The 19,220-nt window shown below is 40.8% G+C and overlaps 2 protein-coding genes across 2 annotated transcripts; one reads left to right on the top strand and one right to left on the bottom strand.

Moving 5' to 3' along the window:
- Positions 1-591: 591 nt before the first annotated feature.
- Positions 592-11,000, top strand: LOC117548013 (tapasin-related protein-like). Its single transcript, XM_034218939.1, has 8 exons — positions 592-951; positions 1,585-1,797; positions 2,740-3,009; positions 5,004-5,204; positions 6,276-6,443; positions 7,099-7,202; positions 9,870-10,095; positions 10,797-11,000. The coding sequence occupies exons 1-8, from the start codon at positions 903-905 to the stop codon at positions 10,862-10,864; spliced, it is 1,299 nt and encodes a 432-aa protein (XP_034074830.1). The 5' UTR covers positions 592-902; the 3' UTR covers positions 10,865-11,000.
- Positions 11,001-13,707: 2,707 nt separating this feature from the next.
- LOC117548017 (vesicle-associated membrane protein 1-like) lies at positions 13,708-18,487 on the bottom strand. Its single transcript, XM_034218948.1, has 5 exons — positions 17,748-18,487; positions 16,745-16,871; positions 15,764-15,922; positions 15,109-15,160; positions 13,708-14,116 (listed from the first exon to the last, which is right to left on the bottom strand). Coding segments are annotated over exons 1-5 (357 nt in total). The 5' UTR covers positions 17,750-18,487; the 3' UTR covers positions 13,708-14,099.
- Between the last annotated feature and the right edge of the window lie 733 nt (positions 18,488-19,220).

Raw genomic sequence — 19,220 nt, 5'->3', positions numbered from 1 at the left:
TTGAGACGTTTAGCCTTAAACAGCAGCTCCTACGAGATCAACTAAGTGCAAACATGATGCTGTGGACCTGCTGTGTTATTATTTGGTAAGTGTTTTTTTAATTCTGCTAAGTTGTACTTTTACTCCACTACATTTATTTAGTTACTCTAAATCAGACTTTAGTTCCACCTGGAGTAAATTCACAAGCTACCCTGCAGAATACAAAGTCATTCAAACTAGCTGCACCTTTACCAGCTCTGAGAACACTTTCATGATCAATCATTATAAAACATATCAAGTATATTATTCTTTTACTGTCGCTACTTTCACTAAATTTTGATGCTGATACTTTTCTACTTTTACTTGAGTGACATTTTGAATTCAGGACTTTTACTATAACAGAGTATTCCTACACTCTGGTACTTCTACTTTTACTCAAGAACAAGATCTGAGTACTTCTCCTAACATCTGCGTTTTTGTAATGAATAGAACGGGCCTAACGAGTGCTTGTTTCTATAGTAACCCCTGACCCGCTTCTTGCTCTTCTCTCATTGGAGGATGCTCTCTGCTCACTTTCACTTTCTCTCCTCTGCTTCTGCTTACTGCGCATGCTCCGGATAGCGAATCGGCTCATTGCCTATAGCTCAATAGTTTACTACTATATTAGATCAATTTCTGAAACGCTATTTTACATCAAGCATGGGATGAAGGAGAGGCTGTAAAATACCCGGATTGTACCGATGCAATTAGCTGTTTTTAGTTTTTAAAATCAAAAGTGAAAGTACTTTGTTTTTTTTGTGTTCGATAGAGGTTGTTTCACTTGATCTTTTAGTAACATACTAACAGTTAATCATCTAAAAACACTCTTTATTCCTAAAAAAACCACTCAGTTCCTAAAAACACGGACACCGGAGGACTCCCTAATGATGATTCAAGTCATTTTGTTTGGATACTTCCTGACGTGCGTTTCTGGTAAGATAACTCATGATGGCATATTGACGCAGCACTGAATGGACACTAAATGTACCTTCAGTTATGAATCTTGTAAAGAAATATTAATTTAACCTTAATGTAATTGGCACTAATTAAATGGAAAATGGAGATAGTGTTAACTTCCTACACTTACAATTAATTGTATCAAATGAACTGCTAATGTATGACCTAGAATAATTTCGTGCATAATGGATCATTTTAACATGCACAAATATGAAAAAGTAAATGTCATCAGATGTGTGAGAAGAAAGAGATGTTAGCAATACATAGGAGTTGAATTCAATGACTTGTCTTTATATAGAGTTTGTCAAATTTAATTAATCTGGAAATCAACAACTGCTTTTAAAATCAACACAACTAAAAATAATTTTAGGAAATATCTCAGAACTCTGTCAGGTAATCTGTCCCAGGTAATGTAAGGACATCATTAGGAAATAGTGGCTCCATAAAATAAAGTCTTGCTTTTTGTTCATTAGTAGTCTTCTGTTATTCATTTACCTAATTATGTTAAAAAAGTAAAATGTTATCCCCCACTTCTCGAGTAATAACTTGTCATTCATTAATTCTAGATGAGTCAACGTTTTCAAGTTTTATATTCCCTCTGTTCCTCAGGTGACGGGGTTGCGGATGTGGTTCTCTCTTGCACCCTGGTGGAGGAGGGGGTGGGGGTGGATGGGATGGGAGGCGGGTCTCAGTTCAGACGGACTCCAGCCACTCTCATCCTAAGAGACGTCCCAGTGGCTCCTGACCAATCCCTGGAGACGCTCACTCCGTTTGTCCCGCCTTCAATCCCTGACCCAGATGCCATCCTGATAGAAGCCAAAGGTGGTTACTTCCTTCCTTTATATTAAAAATTTGGTGTAAAATGAGCATGGCCATTTTAAGGTTCATATCAGTATGTAGTGTCTCTACTTTAAAGAGTCCTCTCCTGCTGATGTTCAGGTGTATATCAGTATGGGAGTGTCTCTACTTTAAAGAGTCCTCTCCTGCTGATGTTCAGGTGTATATCAGTATGTAGTATCTCTACTTTAAAGAGTCCTCTCCTGCTGATGTTCAGGTGTATATCAGTATGGGAGTGTCTCTACTTTAAAGAGTCCTCTCCTGCTGATGTTCAGGTGTATATCAGTATGTAGTGTCTCTACTTTAAAGAGTCCTCTCCTGCTGATGTTCTGGTGTATATCAGTATGTAGTGTCTCTACTTTAAAGAGTCCTCTCCTGCTGATGTTCTGGTGTATATCAGTATGTAGTGTCTCTACTTTAAAGAGTCCTCTCCTGCTGATGGTCAGGTGTATATCAGTATGTAGTGTCTCTACTTTAAAGAGTCCTCTCCTGCTGATGTTCAGGTGTATATCAGTATGTAGTGTCTCTACTGTGACATGTCTCCATGCTTTAATGTTCACAAAGTTCTTTATTTTTCTCATACTGCCTGTGCTGCAGCACCTCTTTTCACCCTCTGTCTGAAACCAGAGCCCAGTCTGCTCTGATTGGTTAGCTCTGTTGTGATACCGCTTAGAGATGTCCCGCCCCTTAGTCTATCACGTACAATGTGTTGGAGCGCTAGCCAATAGAAGCGCAAGTGTTACATAGTGATGTCAGTATGACCAACAAAGGAGTCCAATGGAGAAGTTTCATGTGTGTGTGCGGGAGAGGGAACACAGGGATTTTAGCCTTTGCAGACCATTTACATGCACACAAACCTATATAACACTACAGGAAAGGGTGAAAAAAACCCTCTTTAAATGCCTCTTGTCCTTCCCTCTGTTGCAGTGTCGTCCCCTCAGATCCCTGATGCTCATGTGTTGCTCCACGCTGACTGCAATGAGCAGGAGGTGACGTGTGAACTGAGCCGTTACTCTCCTCATGGACCCCAGGAGGCTCAGGAAGCGACTCATTTCCTGGTGTCTCTGAGTGTGGAGGGAGGCGAGTTCAGCACTGCGTTCATTCTGCAGACTTCAGTGGTGGAGAGGGACCATTCGACCCTCATTCAAAATAAACTGGGTCTACCTCTCAGTCCCTCGGGAACTCTTCTCACTGAAGGTTAGAACAAGTGTTTTATATCACTCTTTGTATTGCCTTCCATCAATAACATCCAGAGGTGGGAAGTAGTGGAGTACAAATACTTTGTTACTGTACATTTTTATGGTATCAGTACTTTACTCTGCTACTTCTTTTGTGCGACGACTTTTTACTTTTACTTCTTACATTTTGAACCCAAATACCTGTACTTTCTACTTCTTACATGTTGAACCCAAATACCTGTACTTTCAACTTCTTACATGTTGAACTCAAATACCTGTACTTTCTACTTCTTACATGTTGAACTCAAATACCTGTACTTTCTACTTCTTACATGTTGAACACAAATACCTGAACTTTCTACTTCTTACAGTTTGAACTCAAATACCTGTACTTTCTACTTCTTACATGTTGAACTTAAATACCTGTACTTTCTACTTCTTACATGTTGAACACAAATACCTGTACTTTCTACTTCTTACATGTTGAACCCAAATACCTGTATTTTCTACTTCTTACATGTTGAACCCAAATACCTGTACTTTCTACTTCTTACATGTTGAACCCAAATACCTGTAATTTCTACTTCTTACATGTTGAACACAAATACCTGTACTTTCTACTTCTTACATGTTGAACTCAAATACCTGTACTTTCTACTTCTTACATGTTGAACTCAAATACCTGTACTTTCTACTTCTTACATGTTGAACTCAAATACCTGTACTTTCTACTTCTTACATGTTGAACACAAATACCTGTACTTTCTACTTCTTACATGTTGAACCCAAATACCTGTACTTTCTACTTCTTACATGTTGAACACAAATACCTGTACTTTCTACTTCTTACATGTTAAACTCAAATACCTGTACTTTCTACTTCTTACATGTTGAACTCAAATACCTGTACTTTCTACTTCTTACATGTTGAACTCAAATACCTGTACTTTCTACTTCTTACATGTTGAACACAAATACCTGTACTTTCTACTTCTTACATGTTGAACCCAAATACCTGTACTTTCTACTTCTTACATGTTGAACCCAAATACCTGTACTTTCTACTTCTTACATGTTGAACCCAAATACCTGTACTTTCTACTTCTTACATGTTGAACACAAATACCTGTACTTTCTACTTCTTACATGTTGAACTCAAATACCTGTACTTTCTACTTCTTACATGTTGAACACAAATACCTGTACTTTCTACTTCTCACATGTTGAACACAAATACCTGTACTTTCTACTTCTTACATGTTGAACTCAAATACCTGTACTTTCTACTTCTTACATGTTGAACCCAAATACCTGAACTTTCTACTTCTTACATGTTGAACTCAAATACCTGTACTTTCTACTTCTTACATGTTGAACTCAAATACCTGTACTTTCTACTTCTTACATGTTGAACTCAAATACCTGTACTTTCTACTTCTTACATGTTGAACTCAAATACCTGTACTTTCTACTTCTCACATGTTGAACACTAATACCTGTACTTTCTACTTCTTACATGTTGAACTCAAATACCTGAACTTTCTACTTCTCTCATTTTCCAAACAGCTGGTTCCTTTAGTCTGAATGTGTGTTTGATGCGTGATCATTATTCTTTAGAGTCATTGCGTGCCTATTGATTTGAACACGATCCGTGTATCCATCATTTCCTGGTCTTCTCTAAAGAAGAGGGACCAATGGAAACGTTGTCATGTTGCCGTTGTTCAGCATGGAAACATTCATTAGCTAACAATGACATTATTGTTCTATTAATATAAAGGGAGGTCAGGTACTCTTTAAAGCAGCTGCTAGTTCTGGGTACTTTTTACTGAAGTACACTTCAAAGCCTCTTTACTTTTACTTGAGTAAAGAAGTTTAGTCAGTACTTCTACTTTCACCAGAGTATTTTTAAACACGAGTATCTGTACTTCTACTTGAGTAAAGGATGTGTGTACTTTTGCCATCTCTGATAACATCACAACAGACTATTTTTTCTCTCTGTTTTCTGTCCTGCAGTGATCTTCCTGGTGTTTTCCCGCATAAAGTCTGTGTCCGCTCCTCTGAGAGGAGACGTTCTCCTGTCCTGCGGCTTCAGGCAGCAGGAGACCCCCTTAGCGCAGGAAGTGGCCGTTGAATGGCGACTGCAGCACCGGGGGAAAGGCTGGAAAGTGTTTGAAATGAAGACGAGGCTGGATGATGCAGAGGGGAGCACAGTGGGTGAGTGCTGCCACTGGTATTCTGCTTTATCTGGATCAGACATCCGTTTGACCACAACGGAGATATTTACAGCGTTACAACAGCAAAGACGAAAAGATTAAAAAAAACAGCATTATAAAATTAAGTGGCAGCAAGTTACCATATAAAAGTAATTCAAAGTACAGCAGCCACTAATAACTAGTCGAGAGTAAAAAGTGTCATTGCACATGACCTGTGTGTGTGTGTGTGTGTGTGTGTGTGTGTGTGTGTGTGTGTGTGTGTGTGTGTGTGTGTGTGTGTGTGTGTGTGTGTGTGTGTGTGTGTGTGTGTGTGTGTGTGTGTGTGTGTGTGTGTGTGTGTGTGTGTGTGTGTGTGTGTGTGTGTGTGTGGTGTGTGTGTGTGTGTGTGTGTGTGTGTGTGTGTGTGTGTGTGTGTGTGTGTGTGTGTGTGTGTGTGTGTGTGTGTGTGTGTGTGTGTGTGTGTGTGTGTGTGTGTGTGTGTGTGTGTGTGTGTGTGTGTGTGTGTGTGTGTGTGTGTGTGTGTGTGTGTGCCTAATGTTTCACAATCACAACCTTTTGTGAACGCAGAGTGGCTGTTTTGACATCACAGAATAGTTGGGGTATTTAAACATTTAAAACAAACGTAATATCATTCAGAAATATGTCATGATATTATTTAATAAATATGTTGTTGAACCACAATACATGGATGAGGTAACTGAGACATATAGTAACTTTGAAACTTGTGTTCGTAATCATCAGTTTGTGTGATTACTTTGGGATTGAATTCCTCTTAACCACGTAATACATGGGTTGTTAAATTATCATTTTTTTAACATTTAATTAGTGAGATGGTTCAGCTAGGACCAAGCTCTAAAACTTCATAATTGGTCATCAATTTGTGTAGTTACTCTAGGAATTAATCTTGGATGTAAACTGCATTCAACAGCCTTAGCTAAGTATAAGCAGTCTGCGCAAAACATACAAGTAAGAGAGAAAGAAACAACAAAAAGCTGTCTCTAAATCAAGCCAGAAGATGGACCTCGAGTTGAGATTGTTTTTCAATTATTTCGGTTTCATTCTCTGTGGTCAGTGCTGGCAGAAAGGAAGGGTTCGAGCGTGAACGCCTCTCTGGTCGTCAGACAGGGAGACGCCTCGTTGACTCTGTCCCGGCTGAAGGCGCTGGACGAGGGGACGTACATCTGCACCGTCACCCTCGGGCCTTTCAACGCCCAGCAGGTCATCCAGCTGCACGTCACTCGTAAGTTTAAACTCAGACCAGACTCAGTTTGATCCCACAGGCAACGAGGCAAGGCCAGTTTATTTAAATAGCACCTTGATACGCTTATACTGTGCAATATGATGCAGTACTATAGTATATACCAGTCAAAAGATACAAGTACTTTAAGCTTTGAGATACTTTTTATGTACCTGATTATTTCCATTTCAGTTGTTCACTTATTATTTAGCACCTCTCAACACAAGGCAATTCAAAGTGCTTTACAAACATGAAAGACATTAAGACATTTATTATAAAATGGCATTTAAAAACACTCCTTTCAAAGCAAAGATAATAAAACATGAATAAAGTGACAGTGCAGTGTGAGATACACACATCTGAAATGTTTAGCTCTGACTCAATCATTGCTCACTTTTTAGCAGAAATTCTATGACCTTACTTTCTTTCTACTTTAATGTCTTAATGTATATTATTTAATTTCCTATTCTGTTCTTGTATCATATTCTATTCACATGTATATAGACTTCTTGCACTACGTTTTATTTGTATTTTATTTTACATGTTGCATTGTTGGAGGAGCTCAGGTCAGAAGAATGTCATGTTATTTCCGTAGCTTTGTGCATCTGACAATAAAACCTTTGAATCTTTGAATATATCAATTAATCTTTGTTTTCAGAACCTCCTGAGGTTTCCCTCTCAGAGGAGAAGTTTGTTTTGAAGACGGACCCGCCCCAGACGCTGAGCTGCCACTGCTCTAAATATTATCCACTGGATGCTCAGGTCTGTCACTAGATGTTATAACAATTCAATGTTTTCGATTATTACTTGGATGCTTTTTAACCTTTGTACTGTGTTAATATTAACTTTACACACGTCTTTTTTTGCCGTCTGTGAGGGAAAGAAATACTGAAATCTGTATTTTTTAAAATCTTTTTTCCTTCTAATTTGTTATTCTTTTCTAAATAACACACTGTTATTTACTCACTAATAACACACAATTATCCTTGTTTTTATTTATTGGTTTAATTCCATAATCTCGGGCTTTTTTGGCGTCCGTCAGGATCTGAATTTCAAAATAAAAATAACCGGAAACAGACGTAGGCCTATAAGGGACATTTCGAGCATCATTGCGATACACAGCCACTGAACTGATTACCCAAGATCCTCAGCTATGGCTTAAGCTCGCTGATTGGATGTTTTAGCCGCAATGCACGTTGGGATATGGTGTGAATGCCATATGAAATCTGAAAAATTATATTAATTCAGTTTCTTCTTCTTATTATTTTTTTGATCATTAAAAACTCACCTGTTCACAATTGTAAGGGACACTTCTGTGTAGCAATGCAGTGGGAGTCACCGACTCAGGAAAGAGACACGGGAAGAGCAGGAGCTTTGATGTCAAACACTGGAGGTTTATTTGGAGTTACGGCCGGAGAATTCACATCACAAGTCCAAGAGCCAGAGGTTCTGACTTCACGGTAGAGTTGCCACGTCAATTCTAAAGAACTCTTTAACTAGTTCTGAGAGCATCATCAAACTGCTGCATAACAAGATAAAATCATAACACCTCTATCAGCTGATCCAACAGGCAGGAACATAGAACTATAACACCTCTATCAGCTGACGTCAACAGGCAGGAACATAGAACTATAACACCTCTATCAGCTGACGCCAACAGGCAGGAACATAGAACCATAACACCTCTATCAGCTGACGCCAACAGGCAGGAACATAGAACTATAACACCTCTATCAGCTGATCCAACAGGCAGGAACATAGAACCATAACACCTCTATCAGCTGACGCCAACAGGCAGGAACATAGAACCATAACACCTCTATCAGCTGACTCCAACAGGCAGGAACATAGAACCATAACACCTCTATCAGCTGACGCCAACAGGCAGGAACATAGAACCATAACACCTCTATCAGCTGACGCCAACAGGCAGGAACATAGAACCATAACACCTCTATCAGCGGACTCCAACAGGCAGGAACATAGAACTATAACACCTCTATCAGCTGACGCCAACAGGCAGGAACATAAAACCATAACACCTCTATCAGCTGACGCCAACAGGCAGGAACATAGAACCATAACACCTCTATCAGCTGACTCCAACAGGCAGGAACATAGAACCATAACACCTCTATCAGCTGATCCAACAGGCAGGAACATAGAACCATAACACCTCTATCAGCTGATGCCAACAGGCAGGAACATAGAACCATAACACCTCTATCAGCTGATCCAACAGGCAGGAACATAGAACCATAACACCTCTATCAGCTGACGCCAACAGGCAGGAACATAGAACCATAACACCTCTATCAGCTGATCCAACAGGCAGGAACATAGAACCATAACACCTCTATCAGCTGATCCAACAGGCAGGAACATAGAACCATAACACCTCTATCAGCTGACTCCAACAGGCAGGAACATAGAACCATAACACCTCTATCAGCTGACTCCAACAGGCAGGAACATAGAACCATAACACCTCTATCAGCTGACGCAAACAGGCAGGAACATAGAACCATAACACCTCTATCAGCTGATCCAACAGGCAGGAACATAGAACCATAACACATCTATCAGCTGATCCAACAGGCAGAAACATAGAACCATAACACCTCTATCAGCTGATCCAACAGGCAGGAACATAGAACCATAACACCTCTATCAGCTGATCCAACAGGCAGGAACATAGAACCATAACACCTCTATCAGCTGACTCCAACAGGCAGGAACATAGAACCATAACACCTCTATCAGCTGATCCAACAGGCAGGAACATAGAACCATAACACCTCTATCAGCTGATCCAACAGGCAGGAACAGGGAGACAGAACACTGAGAGCACAGCAGCCAAGGTTACGAGGTGCGTGTGCTCAGTCAGGACAGTTTGAACTGATCAACTGGGTCAAAGTTATGGGCCTTGGAAAATATTCCACAACAACCATGGCCTTTGACCCCTAACCCATCACAGTCCCCCTGCTTCCACTCCTACTGTTCCTCCTAGTATTATTAGTAATACTACTTTATTATTTGCCCCTCTTGTTCCCCGTGTAAAGCGGCATTGGGTCCCTTGAAAGGCGCTATTCAAATTGAATCCATTATTATTATTAACATTAATATTATAGCACAGTTTGATTAATTGATGGACAGGTCATATTTCTCTACTTTCTCCCTCCTTCCAGATTGCTTTTTTGTGAATTGATTTATGTTTTATGATATTTTGTGTATTTTACACTCTTTGTTTTATTTTTTCCGTTAAGTTTCTGGCTTTTGGTCTACTTCATTCCCTTTGTGTTCTGTTTTCTATTGTTAACCATTTTCTAACTGTAACTAAATGTGCTCTATTAATTCAGTTTCTTATTATTAAGATTATAGCACAGTTTGATTGATTGATTGACATCTCACTGTTCTCCCTCCTCTCAGATGGAGTGGTGGTCCCTCTCTCCTGAGGACTCAGAGCCCAAACTGCTCCTGGATCAGGGCTCTCTCTCCAGCCACCGGCAGCACGGAGACGGTTCCTACTCCCTGTCCTCTCACCTGTCTGTCCCCTCCAGCGTCTCCCCGGGGACCAGGCTCACCTGCAGGGTGTCCCACCAGGCCCTGGACGCCCCTGTGTCTCTCACTGTTGTGGTAGAAAGTCCAACACAAGGTAATAATGTGTGGCTGTTGCTGTGATGTTGTTTAAAGTTAACAAGAGAAACTTTGACAGAAGCCGTAATGTTTCAGAAACCCTCTTGTTTTACAGCAGCAGGGTTTAAGACACCCTGGTTCTCAACTACAGTTTTTCACTTGACCATCAGTACATTTCCGTTTAAATGACACAAAACCAATATCATTTTCCAAACCTCCATGTTAACTTACCCATATTTAAAACAATTTAGCAATTTGGCATCAACAACCTTGTCTTATCTAATATAAGTTTAAAATATTATATAAAAATACAATAAATGTGTCATGATCATAGCTGTATTTTTTGTAATAGCTTCAATGTCATGTGACCCAGTGACTCCAAATCCACAGCAGATAATATTACAAGTAGGGCAAAAACACATGGAGACAATTAGAAGTTTAATTCAACTTTTCCTTGATTTAAATATGATCAAATATAACACACCTCCTTTTTGGGGAATTTTAAGTGTTTTTATGACTAATGGTCATTTTTATTTGTCCTACCCCAACCCTCCCTTATATTGTAAAGCCACTTTGATTCCTAGAAAAGCGCTATTAAAATATGATGTATTATTATTGCATTGTAGTCCACTCTATATTTAATCAGAAAGTGTATCATCAAATATGTTATGTCTTGAGAGTTGCTTTACATTACATACTGTGTATATCTTCTCTCTTCAGGCTCCTACTGGTGGGTCCTGGGTTTCCTGATCGTCAGCGTGCTGTTCTTCCACCAGGTCATGTCATAAATAAGGATTTATTCTAACCCCCTGATCCCACCGGAAGCGTCTGCGCTGCGCTGCGGCTGTGCCGCGCTGCGACGCGCTGCGACCTCCTCCTGCGACCTCCTCCTGCGACCTCCTCCTGCGACCTCCTCCTGCGTCATAACCCTGCGTCATAACCCTGCGTCATAACCCTGCGTCATATCCCACCAGGCGCGTTTCAAAACGTTGCAGAAGCGGAGCGTCGTGTGTGCAGCCTCGCAGTTGTTGGATGAACGTTCCACTTCCTGCCCGCGCTGCGCTGCGCCGCGTCAAAAATAGGATTCATCCTATATTTTAGAAATTCCTTGCGGCGAGGAGCTTCTGGGACGCTTCGAAGCCGCGGCGCAGCGTGGCTCAGCGGGTCTGGTGGAATAGCACCCATTGACTAGAGTGGCCGCGATCGCTAAAAACGCAGCAGCCGCAGCGCAGCGCAGCGCAGACGCTCCTGGTGGGATTAGGGGGTAATAGATAATCCTGACTTTAAACTGAGCCCAGAGATATTTCCTGTTGTGAGTCTGTAAGTTATTATTAATGTTATAAGAAGATATCACTGGTTCTTTCCACTCGAGGGGTTAGACTTTCTTTTTGGATATAGTATTGCTGTTCTTGCACTATTTCTTTTTAACCCTCCTATTGTCTTCGTTTCCCCCTTACTTTGGTGTTCGCGGTCAAATTTGACCGGTCCTGTTTTAACTGCTATTACATTAACACAAAACCATTAATCATCACCAAATTTCATTTAACACCCTTTCAAACTGTACATATTGTATCAGACTACTGGTATACATGAAAATAGACACTGAACATGTATTGCGTGTGCCAGGTGTGATTCACATGGGGGGGTGGGCACATAAGAGGGGGGGACACATCTAGAGTATATGTGTGTGTGTGTGTTTTATCTGATCCGATCCGGATATTTACTAATTCCTTTTCTTTATGGCGGTCATTTTTGACCGGGAACACCATGGTTGTTACAAAGTTGACTAAATCATCCAAAATGCAATGAAAGTGGTGATCCGCAATTGTATATGTTCAAATGTCTACTGTGAAGGATATCATGAAGCCTTAATGCAATCGAATGTAAAACAACAAAGTTATGATTGATGAAAGTAGTAAATCGGTCAGATTTGACGCGAAGACAACAGGAGGGTTAATTTGGTACTTGTATTTGTTTGTTGTCTTTTATGTTATGGCTTTTTTTTGTGCTTGATTTTCCATTTTGATTCTCTTTTTGTAATTGACTTTTCACAATGAAGGATTATGTGACTGAACCAGATTGATTGAGGTGTTTGACGTGATCATCTTCAGTACATTTCTGTAAGCTTTGTAAGAAAGCTGGCATCACTAGGAGTATATATTGTGAAAGAAAACATTTTCCAACCAGGTCTAAAATGTCTCGATGTGTCAGGAGAATAAAACAAAGGTCAGTTGTGTTGATGATTTATTTATTGGCATCAGCAAAAGTGGTAAGCATGCATTTTGTTTTTCAGTTGCATCTTCTTACTGCATTTCCGAAACATGTTCTCTTATCTCCGTGTTAACAACCTGATGACATCGCTGCACAATATCATCAGACAACTAACTGCTACATTATGCATCTTCATTTAATCAACTCTCAAACTTAGCTTTTACTTTGATATCCCCCCATAAAACCTGAAGAGTTCATAAACACATGTTCAGGAGAATAATCTGACATGTGTGCTAATAATCAATCCATACGATACTACATGGTTTTTTACAGCTCACTATAGAAGCAGTTGTTTGCAGTCTGAGAATATAATTTTGAAAGTGAAATTAATCAAATGTTGGCAAACTCTTGAGCATCATTGCATAAGCATTGTTTTTTTAAGATCAGAAAGACATTTACACAGGTCGATAAAACCACTAACAAAATAAAATGTACAATCGGCAGTTAGGTTCAGAAATGGCAGATACACAGATCACACAAAAAGGCAAAACTATGGACACGGTTTGCCATGCAAGTTAGAAACAAACACCTCATGTTGCATTTCTGCAGGTGAGTCTGGTTTTTAAGTGAGTGGGGACGGGAGGTGGGTTTCTAAATCATGTCCTTTTCCCCGTTTCCCTGCTTTTTCAACATCAAACTAACTTATTATTTCAGCACAACTTGTAAAAAAGTTGGCTTTTGTACCATTTTTCTTTTTTTAAATGTGACGCTTCACATCCACCTGTCTATGGCTGTGTCCAAGTCAGAGTAAAGAGTCCTCCTTCAGTTCATGTGTACAGTAGATTGTCTGTTTTTGATAGTTGTGCATATCAATATGCCACTTAGCATAACAACAACACAATGCTCCCACCTGTGGTACTAACACCAAGGTCAAATGAAGCAGTTATGCAAGTCACTTATCAATAATTGCTTATGTGTCCAGAATTTGAGCTCCAGATGTTGCTTTTTCAAAAGAGGGAAACATTCTTTCTACTTTCCCCACTTTTTTCATTTGTCCTCTTATCATAATTACTGAATGTTGCAGAAAGGAAACCAATAAAACCAGCTATCTCCAAAAAACACTACTTGCTACAATACTTTGGATCACAAACAAACACACACACACACACACACACAACAAAAATGCTTTTCTAGTAAGTAGGGGTGATGGGAGCGTTGTGAGAGAAGCAGTCTGTTAGTATCAACTTACAAATGGAGGAACGTCCAAAAAAGGTAATATGAACAAGCTTTGGCGTATATCTGCAAACTGTTGTTCAATCTCCCTGCACACACTCACCGTCTGCACATGGTACACCCCCCCCTCATGGTACACCCACCCTCTCATGGTACACCCCCCCTCTCATGGTACACCCACCCCCTCTCATGGTACACCCCCCCTCTCATGGTACACCCCCCCTCTCACAGCCATGTTTTACAGGACTTAGCCTCGTGTGTCACAAGAATTTTCTCCCTCCCTTCTTCCTCTTTCCCTCCGCCTGCTGCGTCCTTCAATAATACATGAGGGGCAGAGACAGGACGCCAAAACAGTGGAAGAAAGCAACAAGGAGAGAGGGAGGGAGGGAGGGAAAGAGGGAGGGGGGGACACACCTATAAACTCTACTGTCGTCACGTATAAGTGCAAGATGGTTTGATGGAAGACTGTGAAGAGAGGAAGGATAAAAGGGGAGGAGTGGCGCTTGGGTATCTTTTTTTTCTGCTCTTTCCTCTCATATCGTTCTCAAGTCCATATCCATCTGTATTGATGGGCTGAGCTCAGTAGAAGAAGTACACTGTGAGGAGGAGGAGGAGGAGGAGAGAGGAAGTCATTAGTCTAATGGACCTGGCAATACATCATTCATACATCAGAACAGGGAGACAGCTGAGCTCTCCTTATGTTGTGTTTACACTACAGGTTTGTTTTTAGTAAAGAACCGCTAAATCTGTATTATAACCATTATTTACTGTCAAGAATAATGGTCGTGCAACCCTGACCCTGTACAATTAAAGAGGCCCTGCTATGCTTTTGGGGGTTTTCCCTTGCCTATAGGTTTTAGTGCATGTAAATGGTCTGCAAAGGCTAAAATCCCCACCTTGCCTGAATCACAATCCAACATATTGTACGAGAGACTAAGAGGCGGGCTAAGATGCTGCCCAATCACAACAGAGCCGGCCAGCTAACCAATCAGAGCAGACTGGGCTCTGGTTTCAGACAGAGGGTGAAAAGAGGTGCTTGATTAGCATACTAGGGCCCCTTTAACAATGTCTATACAGTATATTATCATATTAATTGTGTAACTAATACCGGATTACTTTCTGCTGCTGTGATGAAAAAATATTGTATAGCCGAACACGTGATTTGTTTAACAATAAACTCCAGTTGACCTTCCCCAATTCTTTTTTCTTTTTTTTTAAAAACTCATCGGCCACAGCCTCTGCAGGGGAGCATGGAAGTGATCATTTACAAAAAAAGTGATTTTTAAAATGATTATATAAATAGCTTAACTGTTCTTAACAATATGTCATAATTCATATTATTATTCATATTCTAATTATACATAATAAAATAAAAACTCAACGGGTCCAACAATATGAGTAATTGCCATTTACAGAATAACATTTTCAATATTATTCTTCCTCTGTTGCTGAGAGGAATCTATAACAAACACTTCATGGTAATCTGCTTTTTTAATATTCTTATCTGTTTATAAAAGCCCTACAAATCACCCTATCTGTCGATCAATACATCAAGCAGTATTTGTATTACAGTGAAGATGCTACTTACAGAATAGTATTCCAACCACAATGACTCCAATGATCCCCATCATGATCATCATCTGGAAGGAGAAACAAAGATTTAAGTGACGTTTTAAACCCTTAAGGGACATTTAAGACAGACTGTATCGAGTGCAATGCCTGCAGACAGAAACAACAAAACATAGAACGCACTGGAGTCTGTAGTGGAAACTCTACATGTGTTGCCTGAAGCGTCTGCTCCAGTTTCCACAGCAGCTCATTAACAGATCAGTGTGTGGAGAGCAGGGTCCTCCGAGCAGACCCTGTGTGTTCGCCTCAGCGCACCTCAGCATGACGGCTTTAAAAGACAAGAGCTGAGGATCTAATTCTCTCAAAAAGCCCTTTAAATTACCAAATATATAACAAAAAGACTTATCGTAAATGCAGACATGATTCACAATGATTTCAGTAAAAAGGAATCGCCCATAGACGTTACACATATGTATCATATTGATAATCATCTGTATGTAGACATGACCTCATTATATTGTTCATTTAATGTAATACTTACATTATGTATTCCTTTCATATGTGTCCTCTAGCCCTATCCTGTGTTCCCTTCCCTCTTATTGCTGCTATGACACCTGCATTTCCCGACAGGGATCAATAGAGGTTTTATTTAATGGAGCCGGCTAAGTGCCCACCTTGCAGTTCTTCCACCAGTACTTGTTCTTTAGCTTAGCTGCGCAGCTTTCAAACTGGGAGGCCCCGGCTTGGAGAGCATCCGCTCTGTCATCCAGCTCCGAGAGCTTCTGGTCCCTCTCCAAAACCTTGTCCACGTTCACGCGCATGATGTCCACCACCTGGCCCACAGCAGCGAGGATGAGACAGCATTTGGCAGCGGTTAGGGAAGAAGAGAGAGAGAGAGGGCGACAAGGGGGGTTATAGAATATATATAGGTTATTGTCCTATGCGCGATAGCTGCAGCGTAGTCGTTGGGAATAAACGTCAAACAGTGCTACATGTGTGCAATGGATACAAAAATGCAAGGATAAGTAAACGATGTGCATGTAAGATAGAAGGAAGGATGCTAAATATCATAAATGAGAGTTCATAAGTAGTTGCATCCATTTGCAAATAATTTTTAAAGAAGATTTGATAAATAAGAGCAACAACAAAGCGTGTTTTCCTGTGTGTCCCTCGTAGAGTAGCATTAACAGTAAGTCCACATGAGTGAGACAGCATTTGGCCGCGCTGAGGAGAGACGTGATGACAAGGGGGGTTATAGAAAAGCTTCACGATTCAAAGGTGTTACTGTCAAATGCACGATTAGCTACAGTGTACTCGTTGGGAATAAGAGTCCCAGGCACTTCTCACAGTGCGACATACAAAATACTTAAAACATGAAAGAAATAAGTGATGTAATAATGAAATAAATATGCAGGACTAAGTAAAACTATGTGCATGTAAGACAGCAGGAAGGACGCTAAATATAATAAATGAGTGTTAAGAAGTCGTTGCATCCATTTGCTAATTATTTTTGGCAAATATATAAAACATAAGAGCAGCAAGAAATCATTTTAGAAGCGCGGTACGTTAACAGTAAGTCCCCATGTTTCATGATTCAACTGCTTTTATTTTGATGCATTGAATGTAACATCTAGCTCTGGACTGGTTCAGCTCACCTCATCCACTTGGGTCTGTGTCTGCTGTAGCCTGCGGTTGCTGGAGGTGTTGGGGGGGGCGGGAGGTCCTCCGCCGGGGGCTCCATCGGGCCCGGGGGCTCCTGGAGCGGCAGCATCTGGGGCAGACCTGGGAGGAAGAGGAACGAGGAAGAGGAACTGACGTGAAGAGGTGTTCGGAGGATGGGTGCATGTATGAGAGCTTTATTGTAATCCAATACGGAAAGTGCTGAAAATAAGATTCTCGTGTAAAGAAGGACATGAGGAAATAGGCCTCTTTTTCTTGTCATAAAGGAGGGATGAAGCCACCACATACAAAAAGTAGGAAATTGCTTAGTATGCTTTGGAGTGGATAAGGGGGAGGAATGCAGATGCAATTGGATTAAAGAAAATATTGGCCACGGCTCCGAAGAAGAAAGAGAAAGTCCTGGTTTTATGATAGGGGAGAGAAAGGGGAAGCTCCTGTGATGGATTACAGACCAGAAAAGGAAAGCAGGAGTCAATTTTGGAAAAGGGGAAAGGGTTAAATGAGTGGGGGGAGAGGAGGGGGTTTCAAACTGAGCAATGCACAGTTTAAGATAAATCACATTTACTGCAGGGCTTAAAAATGATTTAGCAAAACATGCATTTCCTCATCCATTGACATGAGCAGGTGATGGTGGTGACCTCAAACCCTCTGACCCACAATATGCTGACTAACACATTTATTTCATTTTTAAATCTCTGTTTTATCTTTAAAGAAAAGTCAATGTAACTACACCTAAGGCTTCACGGTGGCAGCAGTCCACCCATGAATGCATCATTTAGTGCTGGTGTGACGGAACATTTCACTTGCGTCAGCAAAATCCATCAAGCTGAAAGAAATCACTTCAGTTTCCAACCCCCAGAAAAACATACACGAAAATAACCTGGTTTGAATATATATCTAAACAGAGTATGTTTAATAGGTATTTGTAATGATGCTATGGGGAAAAGAGCGCAGCAGAAAAGCCGCATTAATACTCACATCTTCTATGCAGCTGTTTGACTCACAGACAGGAGGAGAGGGAGGCTCTGAAGTACAACCCGAAAATAAGAAGCAAGAAAAAAACAGGAAAGATCACAGGGGAAAAAAACAAGACAAGGATTTCTAGGCACTGCTCCAAAGGAAAGTCAGAGAAATTCAGTTAGCGAAGCGAATAAAGTGCCGCGCGGACAGTAAACAGGCGGAGGGTCTTTGCGCAGTGATCTTCTAGCGATGCATTTATACTGCAAGTCGTCAGCAAAGTACCGCAATACACCGAGACACGTAAAGGGCCGGCGATAATTCACTGTGAGGCTGCACGGGCGAGCAGGAAGCGAAGTGGAGCGATGCGAGCTCAGGAGAAAAGTACTTCTAAATGATAATCCATGTAAGAGAGAGATCCGCGGAGGGTTATTATATTCCTGCAGAGCTGCATGCAGCTCCTCCGGTCCTGATGCTGAGAGGACGCGCTGATTGGCTGCTGGAGGTTGAGTTTCCTCTTCTCAAAGCTACTGGCAAAAACATGCAATTTCAAGATGAAAGGGGAAAAAGTCCAGTCATGTGAAATGAGTTGTCTTTCTGTTGGTGTCTGTCACCCCCTACCTCTCTCTCGCTTTCTCCGTGCGCCTTGTGTGAAGTGCGGTAGTTTGGGTTGTGTGTGTGTGCTGCAATAATGCGTCTCTCCTCCTGCCTTTCTACACTTGGACTCGTAACGACAGTGCGGTACCCCCCACCCCCCTCCCTTTCCTCCCTCACCTCCTCCCCCCTCCCTCGCTGCCTGCACACTTTGCAGTACTGCAGCTCTCTTTGTGGGGCAGGACGACACTGCGGTACAGTGGAGAAGCTCCTCAGCGCAGGGCCGTGTGCACACTGTAACACTGGGGAGGCCCTGACCTGTGCGATACAACCCGTGTGCAATATGTGCTGTTGACTAAAATAGGGTTTGTTTTGTTTTTAATGCATTCTGTATTGTATTATTTAGCTTGTTTTGTATGTCTGTGAAATGCTTTCGCTCGCAGGCTTCAATAAATAGTAAATTACTATTATCAAGTGAAAGCATTTGACAGAATTGAACGATCAATAAACACCTTCAGTCTTGCCTTATGCATTGGTGGCATGATTCAATCGTTCAATAAAACTTGATTTATATTGCAATTTTAATACAAGATAACACAAAGAGCTTCACAAACCAAAAATAAAACAATACTAAGAGTTTCGCATTTTATTTTTTTCAGTTTTTTATGAAGTTATAAACTTTGTGGTTTTATGGAGAACATATTACATGTTTTTCATTTATTTAGATACGATTTTTCATTGATATAAACTCTTCAGGAAAATGAAAAAAACATCACAGATGCACTTTGTGACAAAAACTAAATAGATAATCTTGTCTAAATAATTATTTGTACTTTGGATGCCTCAGAGAACATTTCAATTTTAGACGAGCGTTTACCAACCTTTTTAACTAGTGATCTT

Source organism: Gymnodraco acuticeps, unplaced genomic scaffold, assembly GCF_902827175.1.
Source record: "Gymnodraco acuticeps unplaced genomic scaffold, fGymAcu1.1, whole genome shotgun sequence".
Taxonomy (NCBI): domain Eukaryota; kingdom Metazoa; phylum Chordata; class Actinopteri; order Perciformes; family Bathydraconidae; genus Gymnodraco; species Gymnodraco acuticeps.
The sequence above is the reverse complement of the archived record's forward strand: the minus strand, read 5'-3'. Positions and strand labels throughout refer to the sequence as shown.